At 40.0% G+C, this 17,536-nt stretch overlaps 1 protein-coding gene across 3 annotated transcripts in view; it reads right to left on the bottom strand.

The window, feature by feature from the left end:
* CAMK4 (calcium/calmodulin dependent protein kinase IV) overlaps nt 1-17,536 on the bottom strand; it is a 161,176-nt gene that overhangs the window by 11,160 nt on the left and 132,480 nt on the right. For 2 of the 3 annotated variants that reach the window (XM_040541153.1, XM_040541155.1), the window contains 3 exons: nt 7,536-7,626; nt 5,911-5,985; nt 1,850-1,925 (listed from right to left, as the gene is read on the bottom strand). In XM_040541153.1, the coding sequence (XP_040397087.1) occupies nt 1,850-1,925; nt 5,911-5,985; nt 7,536-7,626 (242 nt within the window). The remainder of the gene's footprint in view (nt 1-1,849; nt 1,926-5,910; nt 5,986-7,535; nt 7,627-17,536) is intronic. The other variant, XM_040541154.1, reaches the window with a different exon arrangement.

Here is a 17,536-nt window from a genome sequence, read left to right as displayed (position 1 = left end):
ATATTAAAACAGGAATTTGCTATATGTTCTCAGTTGGTTCTTGACTACACTTGAAAGCAAGTTCTGCTTAAAGAAGGCTCTCAACTTCAAGCAGAAAAGCTATTCATCAATTGCTCAATAGCTTGGAAAGGCTATGCCTTAATTCATATATTCTTGTAAAGGGACAACAAAAGGCACCTCTCCCATCTCAGTGACAGCCCTATGGCAAACCTCAAATCTCTCCATTTCTCTTGTGTGGGCCACTAGAACTGATGAGAAATGATTGCCTGCACAAATGACCCACCCTCCCACCAAACTCAGCCTTGGACTTTTACACAAATGAACTATATGAGCTGAAATAAAAGTGTAAGTGGGATGGTACCCAAGCTGGCACTATCAGACCACTGGGTGTAAGAGCAGGCAATATTTAAGGTGTGATCTTCTACAGACTTGAACCATGCATTGAGGCAAAGATTCACATTTTTAAAGGAGCAGATAACACAACTGCAACAAAACCATGACAAGAATGGAAAGCATGGCCTCCAAAATTCATCATTATTATATGCATGTATTTTCTGGCGTATTATAGGAATACTGAATCCAATTATTTAAAGGGACACAAAAGGAGAGCCATGAATTGTTTGAAGCTGATGTACGGAAGATGTTTTCTAGTGCTTCCATTAGAGTGTTTATATACCATCACAAGTACTTTTACTATAAACCCTAGAAAAATATAATTGTGTCTTTCCAAAAGACAGAAACAAAATATTTGTATTATGCACTGTACTTGCTGGACAGTTAGCGAATTCTAGAAGGAGAAAAAGAAATGGGCCTAAATATAGAAAACCTTCTGTATTTTTAATGTATATCTGCAAAATTCTTTTTTCTTCCTACAGAAGGCATTCCACAAGTATCATATACAAGCCAGTTTAGCATCTGTGTTGGCAAGGGAATAAATGAAGTTATTTATTCTGCCATAAAGAGAAGTGTCAGTACAATGGACACAATTTTCACTTCTCAGAAAGATTCCTTGGAAAGATTCCATTTATGCAATAAAATAATTGCAATGCTTGCCAACTGAATTAAGACTAGCCATATTAAAATGCAGCTGTAAGTGCTTATCTCTAGACACAACTCTGAAAATTTTGGTCTGCAGTTGAAATTTCAGCTCTTTTTGTATGGCCTGCATTGCTCACAGCCCTTTGTCAGATGAATCTCTGGGTATTTGGTAAGAGGTGGAACACATCTTTTTCATCATTAATCATTTAACCAATCAGACTGATCTGAAGACAAGCTCCAGGACTGTCCCCTGCCTGCTGGCTACGATGGGGCTGAGCCTGAGCCTGAGGCTGCATCCAAAAGCTGCTGCAGCATATGTGGCTGACACAGAGGAATGTGTCTTTGGCAATATTCAGAGGCACTGCAAAACTACTGCATGCACCTTAGCTTCTCTTTGCCCAGTCTGTAGTTGAGAAGTTACTTAGAATAATGGTACATTTCATAGTTTCTGTGAAAGAGGAAAAAATGTACAACACTTACTGACATTTGTATTTTTTTTCTTTTGCTTTCAGCATCCATTCATTCTGTTCACTCACTGCAGCTCATTCACATTAACACCATGACTCTGCACAGACCTTGCTGCTATTCATGATGAAGTATTATATTCATCAAATACATCACCTGTGTATTTTGCCATGCTCCTTTAGCTTTTGACTTCCTTAAACAACATTAGGAACATCACAACTCAAGTTCAGCATCTGTTTGTTTTCCAACAGCACATCCCATATATAATGCCATAAAAAATGCAGTTGCTGTATTTTAAACCAAAGGAACCAGCTGCATAGCACCCCATGGCACTGCCTGCACTTACAGAATGTAGGTGATAATCCCCAGAGACCACATGTCCACTTCAGGGCCATAGGCACATCCTCGTAGTATCTCTGGTGCTGCAGATGATAAAAGTCTTGTCAGTAAGATGAAACTTGAATGCAGAAATAACAGTCAAAAAAGTTGACATAAACTGTGTGCACGCTCACAGGAATCTTTGAAACAGTTAGGTTAAGGGCTTCTTTGAGCCCTTAATTAGTCAAGTGATTCCCTCCACTGAGTATAAAGCAACAGAAGAGATGTCCAAGCGTGGACAGAATAAAGTGCAACGTGACAGGGGAACTTTGGTGTCAGATGGCTTTTTAGGTTAGATTTGCACAAGTAAAAGGGATAGCCACACCAGCACTGGAAATCCAACGTGGCAAAGGAGATGGTATTCTTATTTTGGTATTTGGTTTACTTGGTAGTTTATTGGGGCTTTATTTTTGGTATTTTAATTGTATGAATATATCTAATGCTGATGTGTAACATTGTAGGCATACTTTATTCCAAACCACCATTCTGACCACATCCGATTTTCCTTTATTCCTCCCACAGCCTGCCCCTTCCTTCCCCAGTCCTTCATTTTTATTTTTCTTAACTGTAGTCCCATGCTTTAGTTTGGTTTGTAAACTCTACTGCATTACAAGGAAATTGAGGACTGCATCCCTCTGTCTGCAGCTGACGGACTGCAGGTACTACTGCCTCAGAAATGGGTCTTTTCTTAGCTCCAAGCTCCTTAGCTCCCCGAGGAAAGACAAGACCAGTTCAGGCAACTACTCCTCCTGCAGGGCAGAGAAGGTGGAAAGGAATGGTCTTGGGGGACTCTAGCCCTAAAATGTTATAGTCAACCTTTGTCTGAGTAGCTTGACAGTCACACCTTGAGGAAAGCTGAGCAGCCTGGCTCACCCTGCACACAGTAGCTGCTGCTGCTGCCATGTGTGACCAAAATGTGCACTTCTGCACACTCAAACTGTGATGTGCCCACCCTGAGCACCTCGTGCCCCCAGGCTCTCAGCTCTAAGCAGCCTCCAGAGAGGTCTCTGACCTGGGCCAGCCTCCATGGGCTATGTGCCTGTGGTGGCAGGATGTGAATGTCAGAGGAGATCCACGTAGGAAGTGTAATCGCCAGCGCTTGATGCTGGGGGAACCAAGACTCTTCCCTCCCTTACCTTTTGGCTACAGAAAAGACATAGCCAACTAGCGTTGGAAAAAATAATCAAAATGATACTGCTGAGCCATCCTTCCAAGTATCTGCAGGTCTTATTGACAGCAAACATTATATCTGTGTGCTGCCATATCCCTGTGGAGCGAGGTTCCGCAGAGCCAGACATTAGTCGGAGCACACATGACTCCCTAAGGGCCTCCAGGCAGCTGGGTCAGACTTCTTCAACCTACCTGAAAGATCTATCATACTAGGAACATACTAAGCATTTTTACAAGTCATTAATATGGGAGGCAAAGGACATTAATAGCCAAGTTTTGCCATATAGTACTTTCACACCTGGGAGCTGGGCAAATGCTTGGCAGTCTGAGCACAGACTTTCCCTGTCTCTTCATTCTTTTTTCAGGTCAGGTGGTGAGCAGGTGAGTTTTTGAGGAGGGATACCAGATCCCAACTGGTCTGAACTCAGATCAACCTGTAGCTAACAGAACAGCTTAGAGGCAAGGCAGCCAATGACCTTAGAGAAAGACATGCAGATGGTCCAAGAAAAGAGGTGTCACTCAGTGTTCCCTCTGTCATATTTGCTAATGCCAGATGGCGTGCTATGAACTAGACAGGACGGTTTTTCCTTTTGATGGCTGATATGTTTCCTCTAAAGCAAACAACATTTTTTGGGATGTCTTCTTGCTTTGGATAAGGGCAGAAGAAGCTTTCATCCCTTTTTTTTCGCTTTCCTCCTCTTTCCACTGTAAAATGGCCACAAAGAGACCAACAGCCCCCTCCATCCATCCATCCATCCATCCATCCATCCATCCATCCATCCATCCATCCATCCATCCAGGTCTGCCTTGATGTCTAGACTGTGATTACACAGCTGTATGATTTTTTCCAAACTTCCAAAAGTTTGCTTTTGGCGAATGGATTGCAATGATGCAAATGGATTGCAATCATGTATTGTTGTTAGTTTAGATGTTGGCTGTAACAGACTGATGATGAATCACAGCCCTGTGTTGGCTTGTTTTACTGTGCTACTGTAAGCAATCACCTATGCCCTTCCTGTTAAGTTCATTCAAAGGACAAGTTAAGTTCTCAGCAAGTTAAGTTCTTTGTGACCATCTTCTTTCTTTCAGTCTTCTGCATCCCTTTGCTTGTTGCAGGGACTATGGACTGTGAAGTCTTGATGCCAAAGTATCCGCACTCCAACAGTATGTTTTCCTTGCTGTGTCCTTCCTGGAGAAGCTGTTGATTGTAGGGTGGGCAGGATGTGGAAGTTGGCAGCCTGTGGCTATCAATTATTCATAGTTTAATTTGGCATTTCAACAGTATCGCACCTGAGTTTCCTCCATTTGTGGAAAGTAATGCTTTATTACTATCTTCCAAACACCAGCAATTCTGCAGGGTCGGTTAACTCAGGTCATGAAGCAGCGATTGCAGGTCCATGTCTGCAGGCACAAAGCACCTTTCACCACTCCTCAACACAGCCATTCAGCCTCAACCCTCACACCAAACCACCACTACTCTGAGGGCTCTTATGTGTGAAAAAGCCTTATCATAATTTTTTAATAGTATATAAAGATAGACATAAAAAGGGCTAAATGTTATCTATAATTTTATGGCATTTGTAGTATAACAGCCATGAGAGAAGACAAGACCATTAATAGTTAATATTCAAAGTACAGTCTTATGAAGCTAAGCAGATAGGAACCCAGTGCTACTCCAAATCATTCTTGGCACCTGTGTGTGCTTGACAGAGAAAGACATATAAGCTGATGGACATGTCACCTGAACTGCACTATTAGCTGGGCTACAAGCTCAATAATCTTATGGTCTTCTCCCACGTTCTCTTTCCTTTGCTTCTACAGTTAAAAAGGCAAATGTCAAATCTCTAGTTTCCACATGGCTTGGCTCAGCTCTGTCCAATACTACCTGAGATGCTTACAGCCCAGCACACTGTTAGGAAGTTGCAGCCTCTTGTATGAGCCTGTTCAGGGCCAAAAGTGCATGAAGAACAGCAGAAATATATTTCTGCACAAGATTATGTTGGCTTCTGGGGGTGAGCATCCACCATGGCAAGCCTAGCAAGCTTGCCCTGGGGTAAACAAGATCACCAACTTCCTTGGCCATCAGCTTCTTTCCACACACAAAAGTGCCTTGCAGTGAAGGGTGAGCAGACTGCAGAGGCAGCTGCAATCCTCTTTTACATAGGGCCTCCTTCTTTTGCATGTTCTGGCAGTGCAGGATCCAATTCTGCTGCATTTGGTGGCACCAAGAGTCCAGGCAAGCTTCTCCTCTCTTCTCCACCACAAGTGCAGCTGTGCAGAAGGATGCTGAACTGGGAGCCCAGCAGGGTGCACAGGATGCACTGCTGAAAGCTGCTGGACAGTCTGCAAGGCTCCTTTCAGCACTGATACTGCACCTGTAGTCCTCTGTTATATCAGTCCCAATCTAGCATGGACCAGAATACTCTAAGTAAAGCATACATTTAAAACCATGTCTTCACTTAAATGCTTTGGATTCAGGGGGTTAAATTACGAGCATGCTATAAAAAATAATTCTGATTTCCTCTGTGTTAAAAAAAGTATTAAGATAAATTCACCATAATTAATATTCAAATATTTGTAATTGTCTATACATTTTTAGAGTTTTCCATTAAGCCTTCCATACCCCAAATTTCTGCTGATGCCTCTCCAGTATTACTTCAGTAATTTCAGTATTTTTATGATGGTTGGACTTATTCCCATGCAAATAATGGACTTGCACCAAAACATGTTTTGATTACACTTAGTGGATTTGATTAAGCTGGACAATATGAATACCTCTCCTTTGAAGGCAGGCTGGAAAGAAAAAATGTAACATCCTCACATTAAATCCAGCATCATGTAAATAACGAAGCAACGTACCACAGTACCCTGGAGTTCCACAAACTGTCTTCATGGTCACCTGATCTTCCACAATCTTGGAAAGTCCAAAATCAGCTGTTAAGATTTTTTTTTTATAAATGTTAGCATTTTCATTTCCTTGTAAAATCACTTTTCTCACATTGTATATGTAGTTAAATGAACAGTACTGTCATTTCCAGAGATGAGGGTCAATTTAAGGAATCTACCCAGACTGCAATCCAGAAGTAAAATTTGTCTGTACAAATGGGTTTTCTTGGCTCCTGACTGACCCAAATTTAACTTGTTTATCCCGAAGATTGCATACAGACAATGCAATGAGATGCCTGAGGGCGTACAATCAGTGATACAGACATGCATTTCAAAAAGCTGTACCTTTGTCTCACTTCAATTTTATCTAATTTGCCACTCACTGGTATGGTAGCAATGTTGGGCACAGGCTGGCATCTGGGGAAGAAGAGGGAAGGTGAGCTGAGAATGGAGGTGAGGACATCCCTAGTAGTGCTCCTCTTCTTTGGGTGAATGCTACAGAAGCCCTCACACCACTCTGGCCATCACACCAAGGCTGTATTAAACTATTACATTATTAGAGCTTTTCCAGGAAAGATAAGAATGAGGACAGAATGTAAATCAGGATACTATCATCATGAGATGCCAGACTTTCCTAGAAATGTGTATGAAAGTACTTGCAAATAGTTCTTGGAAATCTGGATCCTTGAAACCCATGATGAACAAAGGCATGATGAACATGGCAACACTTTCACTCCTTGCATGCTCACATGCTCCCTGGCAAGGCAGCACGAGGCGGTATTTCTAAACTGATTGCAGTTCAGGAGCACTGCACACTTGGAGTATCACCTGCTAGGTGCATGGCAGAGCTCTGTTTCTTTCAGAAGAAGAGAGCAGGAGGCTCAGGGCTTTTGTTGTTTTTCTTTTAGTATGTACATATCAGTCCTTTTCCAGCTTAACACATCTGAACTGCCACAGCCCACTTTCCACCAGGGAGTACTTCACTGCTCTGTATGACCTAGCCCAGGAGCTGCCCATGGCTGAACACAGCAGAGCAGAGAAGAACACAACACGAAACTGTACAGCACAGCATAGTACAACACAACACCACACCACACCACACCAGCAGGCTTCTTCAGAGCTCCTCTTTGCTCCAACAAGAGCTGGGCATACCTAGCTTTGGAGGTCAGGCCCTAGGCAAGTGGCTGCTGCTCCTGAGGGCATTGGCATAATACATCCCCACTCACGAGAGCCTGACCTCACCTCCATCTTCTCACCCCTCCATGAATCTTTTCCTTTAAAATACTAGTTTAACAAAATAGGGACAGAGAAGTGGTGCACACAACTGTACGCTAATCTCATGATCCATCTTGTTCCTCCCACACTCTTTATCATCTGCCACTTTCTGCATGGTTTTAGCTGTAAATTTCCCAGGACAAGAGGCTAGCTTTGTGTTTATTTTTAAAACACCATGCACAACAATGCTACTGAAGAAGAAATATGCTGTTCACCTGAGCATTAGCATTAGATTACAATAAAGTAGTGGTGAGAAGCATATAGAGTTAGCACATACTACTGGTACAAAGGAATTAGGGAAGCAACTATTTAATGGTGCTTACCAATTTTCAGTGGTGCATCTGGTGCTGGTGTTGCATAGAGTAGATTTTCTGGCTTCAAGTCACGGTGCACAATCCCATTTGCATGCAGGTACTGCAAAAAGAAAATGTCAAAACATTTACCTCAGCATCAGATTACGGTCAAGTACGAGTTAACAACTTCCTAATAATCTATAGCAGCAGTTCATTGGCTGCTACCTATGAGACACAGTCAGTTAACTAACTTTCATCAGCTTTTTTCTGCAAATTTGCTCAGCACAGAATCCTTAGATACATATTGAGAATTGGATAGGAAAATGAAAATTGGGAAGGCAAAGATGGCATCACGTCCATATGAGAAGAAAAGCTTCTCAGAAAATGTTGCTGACCTTTTAATACAGTGGTAACTTCTAGGAAGTAATCTAATCGATGCTGAGATACAGAAGTCTTCCTCAGAGAAAGGCAGCTTCTGCATATTACAACATTCTAAGAGATAATCAAAAAATAGTCATATAACTATTAAACTATTAAATAGAAAACCTAGAAAAGAAAAAAAGTAGCACGTGTACTCTGTCAACTACAAAATACTTATGGTCCCTTGACCAAGACTTCTAGAAGGTTTTAATACCACACAGTTGTAGGTGCACAGATTTCCAGCTGTCTTGGTGAAGCTTGTACAGTACATGTGAACTCTTCACTAAACTCCTGTATAGATGTTGTCCTTGCCTTGCCATAACAGAAGGAAGCACTTCTGGCATATATATGGGCACTTTCTACATTGCTAGGGATGACCAATGAAAAAAGGTATAACAATGATAAACTAGTGAAACAAATTCTGTATTTCTTGATTTTCTTTCTTTTCTTATTTTCTTTCTCCAGCAGAAATCTCTAAAACCTTGGAAATATGATGCTCAAGGGAAAAATCAGAGTATCTATCTTATTTGAAAACTTCCTGGTCTACATTTTAGTAGAACCTCTCAGATGTGTTTTCCCTATTGAAAAAAATACAGTGTGTGCACTACTAGGCAGCAAATCACAAATTGTTGAACATTTGTCTGGAAAGTACAGTTACAATGTTCACCTGAGTTAGCATCTGAGATGAACTTTTGACTGTGCATCAAAAATTTGCAAAGTTGCCAGTGATTAAGTAACATTAAGTATAAATATATAGCTCTTTCCATAAGCATCATTTTACTGACATTGAATGCTTTTTAAGAGTGTGTTTCTTACAGTGCAATAAATATATTTTGTTGACTTCCTCTAAAATCATAAAGTATCAGTATTATCATGATGTTGCTAGTGGAGATATGCCAAAGACTATAATCTTTTACTTCACAGTGAAATCTAAATGCTTGTCCCACCTGTGTTTTCTACAATGAGATGGCTAATTAGTTATACAAAACTGATGGATTGCACTCTGCTACATCATTTATTGTGGTCATATCTGCATGGATGCACATAACCACATCTAACCTGGATAAGAATACATCTTTATCTTCCAGTGAAGACATAATTGCAACAAAGAGGCTACCACAGTTTATACCACTAATGTGTCTGACATGCAGCAGTAATAGAAACAGGGAGTGTGCTCTACTGGACTGGACAGAAAGATTTCTGAACTGATCTGTGTCCACACACTGCAGATCAGTTTAGCTGAAGTTGTAGGAGTGAGAATGAACAGATATTTTGCAACCACTCAGTGGAAAGCAGACACTTCCAACTCTTTCACATGGAATAGTTTAGACCAAATTTGTGCAGAGAAATGATCCAGCCAAGTTTGCAGAAAGTCTTTTAGCAGGTCATTTTTTACACATGCCTATAACTTAAAAACATTTTATGGTTTGAGGCTGAAAACATCAAAATTTTCTTCTCTTCTAAAAAGTCCATTTTTGTGAAAGTGAAATTTGGAAAAAGCAGTGGAAAATCTGTTCAGCTTTTCCTGTGTTAAGTCATAAAGTGAGCCAGGCTCACAGGACTCCTTCTCACATACTTCAAGAACTGTAAACAACTATGCCTGCTAACTGTGTTTGCATTTCATGACTTACTGATTTATTGACAGATTTGTACTGAATTTGCAGTGTGAACTCCTTTTCATTATACATCTGTAAGATCTGTAAGGAAAATAACCTCCTCTATCCAGCCCACCTTATGAAGAAAACTAACAGGATGCAGGTGGGAGTGCAACAGATGTGTGAATTCCCTCAATAACCTAATCAACGTCTAGCTATATTCACGGCTCTCTCTGTCCCCTCCACCACATCTCACCTTATCTCCCAACATCCCAGCCCAGATCTCCTGCCCACTCCCTCCCCCCAGTCATACCCTCACCTCCTCTGCCCTCTCCATGTGGAAATGTAGATCCTTTCATGGTTGCTACAATCCCTGACCTCAGTCCCCTCTGTTTTGTCCTCTCTCATCTGTAGTTTCTTTTGCTTGACTTCATATCTGGGCACAGGATGTGGTGCTCAGACTAGCCAAGACCCACAGGTATGCTGGCTCACCAGCCTGCTGCTGTCTCTCAGCTACTGGCAAAGGTACTGCGTACGGCTGGGGCTGCCTCAAGCTGCCAAGTCATATGTTTAACAGACATCTTGTTGACATCTTGTGTCTTTCAGACCAAGCCTTCTGTCAAATTTTGTTGAGGTGAGCCTACAGAGTCAACAGTTACATTGTGAACCAACGGAAAAAGGGACAAATAAACAGCAATAACAACAACAACAAGAACACAGTATTTTCACTGATGAAGAAAGCCCATTCTTCAACAACACAAAAGTATCAGCTATCCATATGGAGGTGAGAGGTTTCTCACTGGAGTTCTTTAAAATGTACCTGTCTCCCAACAGCCTTGTTACTGAAGGTCTCCAGACCAAGCAGTGGCCTTACTTTTCCCCTTTCCATTTGTGTGCAAAGAACAAAAAAGATGATGAGGGGATGAGAAGACTAGACTTATGAGGAGCAGTTGAGGGAACTGAAGTAGTTTAGACCGGAGAAAAGGAGGCTAAGGAGAGACCTCATCCCTCCCTAAAACTACCTGAAAGAAGGTTGAAGCAAGGAGGGTGTCGGTCTTTTTTCTTGTTTGACAACTGATAAAAGGGGAGGAAATGGTCTCAAGTTGTTCCAGGAGGGGTTTAGATTGGATGTTAGAAAGAATTTCTTCACAGAGAGGGTGGTCAGGCTCCTCAGGGAGGTGGTAGATTCCCTGTCCCTTCAGGTATTGAAGAGATGTGTCCAACCATCAACCTGACCTTGACCAAACCTAATCAAGGTCAGGTTGATGGTTGGACCCTGGGCCTTGTTTGCTAGTTTTCACCAGTCCCGATAGGCAAAGTGAAGAGAGTACAGCCACCAGCTCTGCTCACCACATAACACAGTGGCTCCTGGTATCGAAGACTACTTGGTAATTACATTGCCTTTTATGAAAGTGAACAGTATTCTGAGATTTACTGTTTTCTAGAAGTTTTTACTGATTTTTTTATTGTCTAATTAGAAATTGATTTAGTTAAATTAGCATAATTTTCTTTGTATAGCACCTATTTCAATTTATATATGCTTTATTTTGATTTCTCTTCACTTCATTTCTCACATATTGATTTTAATGAATAGAACTTTCCTTTACAGGCAGTGCCTCTGCAGCATAAGTTCAAAGACAATTGTTTCTGTCTCCCACTTCAGAGTATAGCTTTGGGCATTACATACTCTCATACTAGAATAGTTAACCCATGCTCTACTGTTTAAATGTTATGTCTCTCAATGGCTAAATAACGTGATTAAAAGTGAAGATCATGCCCTATCTATCTAGTCAGAAGAGGTGATACTGACTGTCTTTATGATCTAGGCTTTGCTGAGTTACATAATTTTCCCCACCTGTAAAATGCAGATGAAACATGAAAAACATTTGCATTCTACAGATGGACAGAGAGATTTAACTGCAGAGCGCTGTACAACAATTCAGCATAGCATGCATGTAAAATGTGATTATAACATGAAGAGAGATTCTTTCAGTAGCTAAAAAAGTCCTGTTTTCACTTTCTTCTGATTTTCAGTAGGTAATACACTAGAAGAAAATATGGGCATAGCAGTTGTCTGATTGCAGCTTTGCTTATTTGTGTTAGTGAAATAAGGTGGATACAGAAAATTTATTTTTAAATCATAGTGTTATATTTCCATGGCAACATTACATGGGTATATTTAAATCTGGTTATGTCCTGTAACATCTATGTACCAAATGTTATATTTACTGATAGAAAAACAGCCTTTGGTCTGGCCTGATGAGATGTAGATGGAAGAGAGGCCACCACAGGATATCAGAACAAGAGGTGTGGACGAAGCCTTGTGGAAGAAGTCTTCTCCATGTACGGTGGTTTCATCAGAACAGCTGAGTTGGCCAATGGCACAGGGAAGAGAAACTATGCCTTCTCATGTACTCATGTACCTGTACCTGTTTCTCTCTCTCTCTTTTTTTTTTTTTTTTTTTTTTTTTAAACAGCAAAGGCACTTGCAAGGCAGTACTGATTTTAAGGAACATTCCTTATAAGGAATGGCTGTTCCACTTAGTAAAAGAAAATGAACAGGAAAAAATAAAATGGAAACTAGAAACAACAGAGACCTGGAACAGTGTGTCAGTGCATATTAAATAAGTGAATGTAAATGCAAATGAAATGAAATAAAATAAAATACATAGTGATAAAACTCTATTTGCTAAACACAGGGCCTTGCACATCCTCTGAAGACAAAGAGATGTAAGTTGGCCAGGCAGGTGAACTGTGTATGCTTCAGCCACACAGTAGGCTACTGCTTTATCACTGTATAGCATCTCAGATAATCAGGGACAAATGTATTCTAGCAAAATTGAGTGTGATAGTCTTACTACTCTTTGAAAAAACTTGAGGATAGACTCAGCAAGACACTAGCTGGGAACAGTACACAGAGACTTTTCTAAAAGAATCACCAGTTTAAATAAAGGCAGCCTTCACCTTGGCCTGTATTCCCGTGGCATACAACAGCAGCTCTTGACTGAACAATTGTCGTGACTCTAATTGTGACTACAGAACAAAGATTTTTTTTTTCCTTTCTTCCCTTTTCAAAAGCTTCTTGCTAATTGCTCCATGAGAGTTTCGTTTTCTGTTTGTTTAATCCTTTAATAATTAAGGTTCCTATCTAACTTTAAAGATTTTATGACAAAAGGATGAATGAAGACTGCTTAAAATTCTGGCCTTTTTTCTTAGTTTTATTTATGGTACATATTACAGAGAACTGTAGAAAAGTAGGGCTGAAATCAGTCTGAATCATCTACTCCTCTCCATGCTCCTAGACAGAATGAACTACATCTACAACAGTTGTTTGTCCAATTTATACTTAAAGATCTCTGATACCAGTGACTCTGCAGCCTCCCTGAGCAATTTATTTCAAGGCTGTGCTGTCTTGACCTGTGACTTATCTGGATCGCAATGGGAGCAGATGAAGCACATTACTTTGCTTCTTACATACCATAAATGAAGAAGGCATATGTTCTGCCCCATCCCCCCCCCCCCCCATTTTTTTTCCAAAGGTCTTTTGTGTACTTAGCATGCACAAGATCAATCTTCCCTCATAAGACTAAAAGACTTCGTCTTTTCTTACAGACCATCTTTTCTAGGCTCATGATCCTTCTTGTTGCTCTTCTCCAGGCTGTATTGATTTGCATCAATGTGTTCAAAATCTAAATATGCATTCCAGTTGTGGCCTGACAAATTTTACAGGATGTATTCATAACAGTATTTGCCTTTTTCTGCAACGTATCCCACTCCTGTTTGCCTTTTGATCCAGTGTAACCTTCTGGTCATTTCTGTTTGGATCACACTCTTAGGTTTTTACTGTTGACTAGTCGAGCTCAGGTACAATTTTGTCATTGGCAGTACAGAAGGGACATTGAATTTTACTGAAGTTATTTTTTTTCAAATCCTACTCTCCAACATACTTGCAGCCTTTCCCAATTTTTCCCAATTTTCATCAGTGTACTTTATATTCCGTCATCCAGGACTGCCAACAAAAGCAGTGAAAGAGGCAAATCCAAGAAGATTTTTTCTTGCACCTCTGCTCTTGTATCTCTAGATACACTGTTAGCACTCCCTCGGTACATGTAGCCAGTCTAAATTCCATCCAGCTTAAAATCACAGCTTTATGACCACATTTCCCTAATTTACTTTGAGACTGGCAGGTGAAAGTACCAAAAGCTGTACTCATGTTGAGTATGCATGGTATCCCCTGTTCCTCCCCTATTAATAATGCCTCTTACACTGCTTGAGAAAAAATTAGACTAATCTGGCATGACTTGATCCTAAGAAAAAACTTGCCTTACTGATGATCTCCATGTTTTGTTATTTCTCAGGTGCCTAATATTACTTTGTTTACTATTTACCATGGATTATTTTCTGGGAAGTAGAACCAAGCCAGCTGGCCTATAATTCCTCCCTTCCTTCCTCTTGAAATGTGTACTACCTATATATGGTTCTCTGCCTCTCCTCTAGGAGAAATAATGGTTAACTGTTTAATCTGTTTCAGACTCAAGAAGCTCATTCTTTAAAGATTGTACTAAAGAGTTCACCAGGTGCAGCCAATTAAAAAAGGGCTAAATGATTTGAAGGATCTCTAACCTAGCCTTTTCTTATTCTAGGCTTATATTTTACCACTCTGTCACTGGTGTTAATTGTGCTAAGCATCTAGTAATAGCTGAACTTTTAATGAAAAGAATAATAAATAATAAAAAAAAGACACTTCTCCTTTCACCACGTCTCCTTCACCTGGATTTCTTCTTATGAGAATGACTGATTTTGCTACCCTTCTTATCTCCTGCTAGATGCATCTCATTTTCTGTCCTGGCTCTTCTGGCTTTATCCTTCACACTCCTGCTATGCTTCTAACTCCAGCTTAAAAAAATGACCTATTTTCTGCTTTCTATATGCTTCAGGTTGTATTTAACTCCAGGATGCACAGTTCCAGGCCGAGCACCATCCTTTGTTTAAATGGAGTGATGAGAAACCAGCTGACCCTTGACTGCATTACTATGCTCCCAGGGTCTTGCACTCTCTCTGATGGGCACAGGGCTGCTGCTGGCAACACCGCAAGTTCTCTTCTGTCTGTAAGCAAGGAGAAGGTCCTAAAATACCTTTGCTTCCACTTGCGAGAGTGACTGTGAGCCTCACAGCCTTTGGGTTTTGTGGTTTCTTTTCATGACCCAGTGGAGTTATCATCAAATAAACTTCTGCCAAGCATGCCTACAGTATGACTGCCACATTCATGAGCACCAGATTCACTCTTGTTTTCAAAGGGAAAATTTCTACCATCTTTATTAGTACACAGGATCTCCTTAGGACTTGCATGTTGAACTTGTTATGAAATCAAGCCTGCAGGGTTCTGAAAGGAACTGTGGGTAGAAGTTCAGTACTGGACGTCTTTGGCTATAAATACAGTCCCTAAACCTTTAAAAGGCTGAAAACAGTATGTGTTTGTTTTTTTTCTTCTCCCTTTTCAAGACTGTCTAGACTTGTAATTAAGCCCTTTCCGCAGCCCTTACAGTAGTGTGTCATTGTGTAATGAAAGCTACTGCATAGTAATTTAGTTTGATTTATCACTATCATTTGATAGGGATGTGGTTAATTGATAAAGTTTCTGAAGCAGTTAAGAGAAAGTTTAAATAACCTTTTAATGATCTAACAGGGCAGAGAGGGATTATTCACGAAAGAAGAAAATATACGCTCCTGTTTTCTATTCCTAGGAAAGTGAGTGAGCTCTCTGTTAATCACTTTGTACATATAGAAGGGCAAAGCCAGTCTCCATGTACTTGGTGTCTGAAATAATCACAGAGCACATATCTTACAGAGTACAGAGAGACAAATACTCAGCATTCGAAATGTACACTTAGTCACACACTCTACATTGGTGTAGGCTTTGGAAAACAAGCCACGTGCATCTTTGATAACAAGAGTTTGGGGGTTCAAGACAAACCTAAAATGTCATAGTTAGCAAGCACCTATGTTACAGTCTTCCACATGTATCCAGTGATTTACAATTCACACATTCCATAATTACACACAAATTACCGGCTGGTACAAGAATAAGATATGTGACCCGCTCTATACCCTAGAGCAAAAGATGTGGTCCCTCTATACCACAGGTTCCACATCTTTAAAACATCTGTTTTCCACATCCGTTGTGACATGCAAGTTGTGTTTTAGATGTCTGAGTGACAAGTGCAAAATGGGAATGGGGCTACATCACTATCTATCATTGAAACTGTGCTATCCTGACTGAAGTCCCTGTAAAACTCCACTGCCTCAACTGATTCAGGCTGTATTTGAAAACAGCAATACAAACACTGAGTGGCCTGTTTTTATGCTTCCACTTATCTCTCAGGCAGCAAATAAGTTAGAATGCAGTACTGGACCCAAATCTTGAATGCTTGGACCATGGGAGTTGGGTCATGTGATTTATGCTGATTATGAAAAAGTACATTTATTTGATTTGGTATTTGACTTGTATAAACAAATTATTCAGGACTATAATCATTTTTACTTTTTTTTTTCCAAAATGGAAAACAATCATTGAAATATTTTCAAAATGCAGGGATTGTTTTCATATGTGGTGCAGGGTCTGAGAATTCTTGCTTAAAGAGATTTAAAAACAGTGATGCTGTCAGAAACTAGCTCCAAAGAACCAACTGGGTTGCTGTAGTAATTGTGAAATAAAGTTATATACACAGCATAGTTTTCCCTCTTCCACTATTCCCTTACTAGTCACATTAACTCTGAAACAAAATGAACAGAAGACCATTTTATCATTGCAGAAAAAAGAGAAGAGAATAGAAGAGAAAAGAGAAGAGAAGAGAAGATGAGAAGAGAAGAGAAGAGAAGAGAAGAGAAGAGAAGAGAAGAGAAGAGAGAAAAGAAAAGAAAAGAAAGAAAAAAGAAAAGAAAAAAGAAAAGAAAAGAAAAAAGAAAAGAAAAGAAAAGAAAAGAAAAGAAAAGAAAAGAAAAGAAAAGAGAAAAGAAAAAGAATATTGATTTATTTTCTGGATATCTTTCAGCAAGTCTGAGATTTCTTTTCTGGATAACAATAAAATAGAGTCCTTTGATAAATGATAAAAGGGATCAGGTTCTAAAAGCTTCCCCAAACATCTTGTAGGAAGATTATTCTTTGCATTTGTCTTGCTTTTACTGGTTGTGCTGGGAAATTGGAAGACAGCATTATGTCTGCTACTTGATACACTGACTTCCAAACATTTTCATAAAACTCCAATTAGTTTAGCGAAACTCATTTAACAGAATATTATTTTAGCAGAACAAAGCGTATTTGCCTTTGTACTTTGTACAAATATGCATTAACACAACTAATTTGATTTATTAATTCAGTTTATAAATCTGTGTACTACTAAGAAGTATATAGAAATGCATTAGCATAGATGCATAAATCCAAATAATTTTATTCTCTTTGCTAGTCTACGAAATCCAAAGGTATGAAATTGCTCAGATGGAATTTTTTAATTCAGCAGTTAGATTATATTAAATTTTAACTGTAAGCTCCACAACTCCTTTCTTTTACATTTGGAAACAGTTTTGTTTGTTAATGTTCCTGCTTTTAGAAGAGTGAGGTATCCTGAAGGATGACAACATTATACCAGGTGTGATTGCAGCAAATCACTTACAGCCATTTCTGCACAGTCTAACATACATAGGAGAGGATAAAGCACACACCTTCCCACACAAGTCCCAAACAAATGAGCTCTGTGCAGGGAGCTAACTGTTTGCAGTGGTATAAAGTTCTCCTCTTACACTGTAAGTAGGTCACAGCAACAGAGTAGGTAGAACAGATTTGCTGCAGTGGCTTCGTCTCAGACCCATGTAGAGAAGCCACCCACTTGCAGACTATCTGAATTCAGTGAAGAACTAGCATATATTAACGCTGTTCCTCACACAGCCTCTCTGCTCAAACTTCCTTTTTTTTCTGCATGGCTGGGGTGCAGATGAGAAGGATGCTGTTTCTCTTCCTGC

Source organism: Cygnus olor, chromosome Z (genome assembly GCF_009769625.2).
Source record: "Cygnus olor isolate bCygOlo1 chromosome Z, bCygOlo1.pri.v2, whole genome shotgun sequence".
NCBI classification, from domain to species: Eukaryota; Metazoa; Chordata; class Aves; order Anseriformes; family Anatidae; genus Cygnus; species Cygnus olor.
This window is presented reverse-complemented; position numbering and strand designations above follow the sequence as displayed.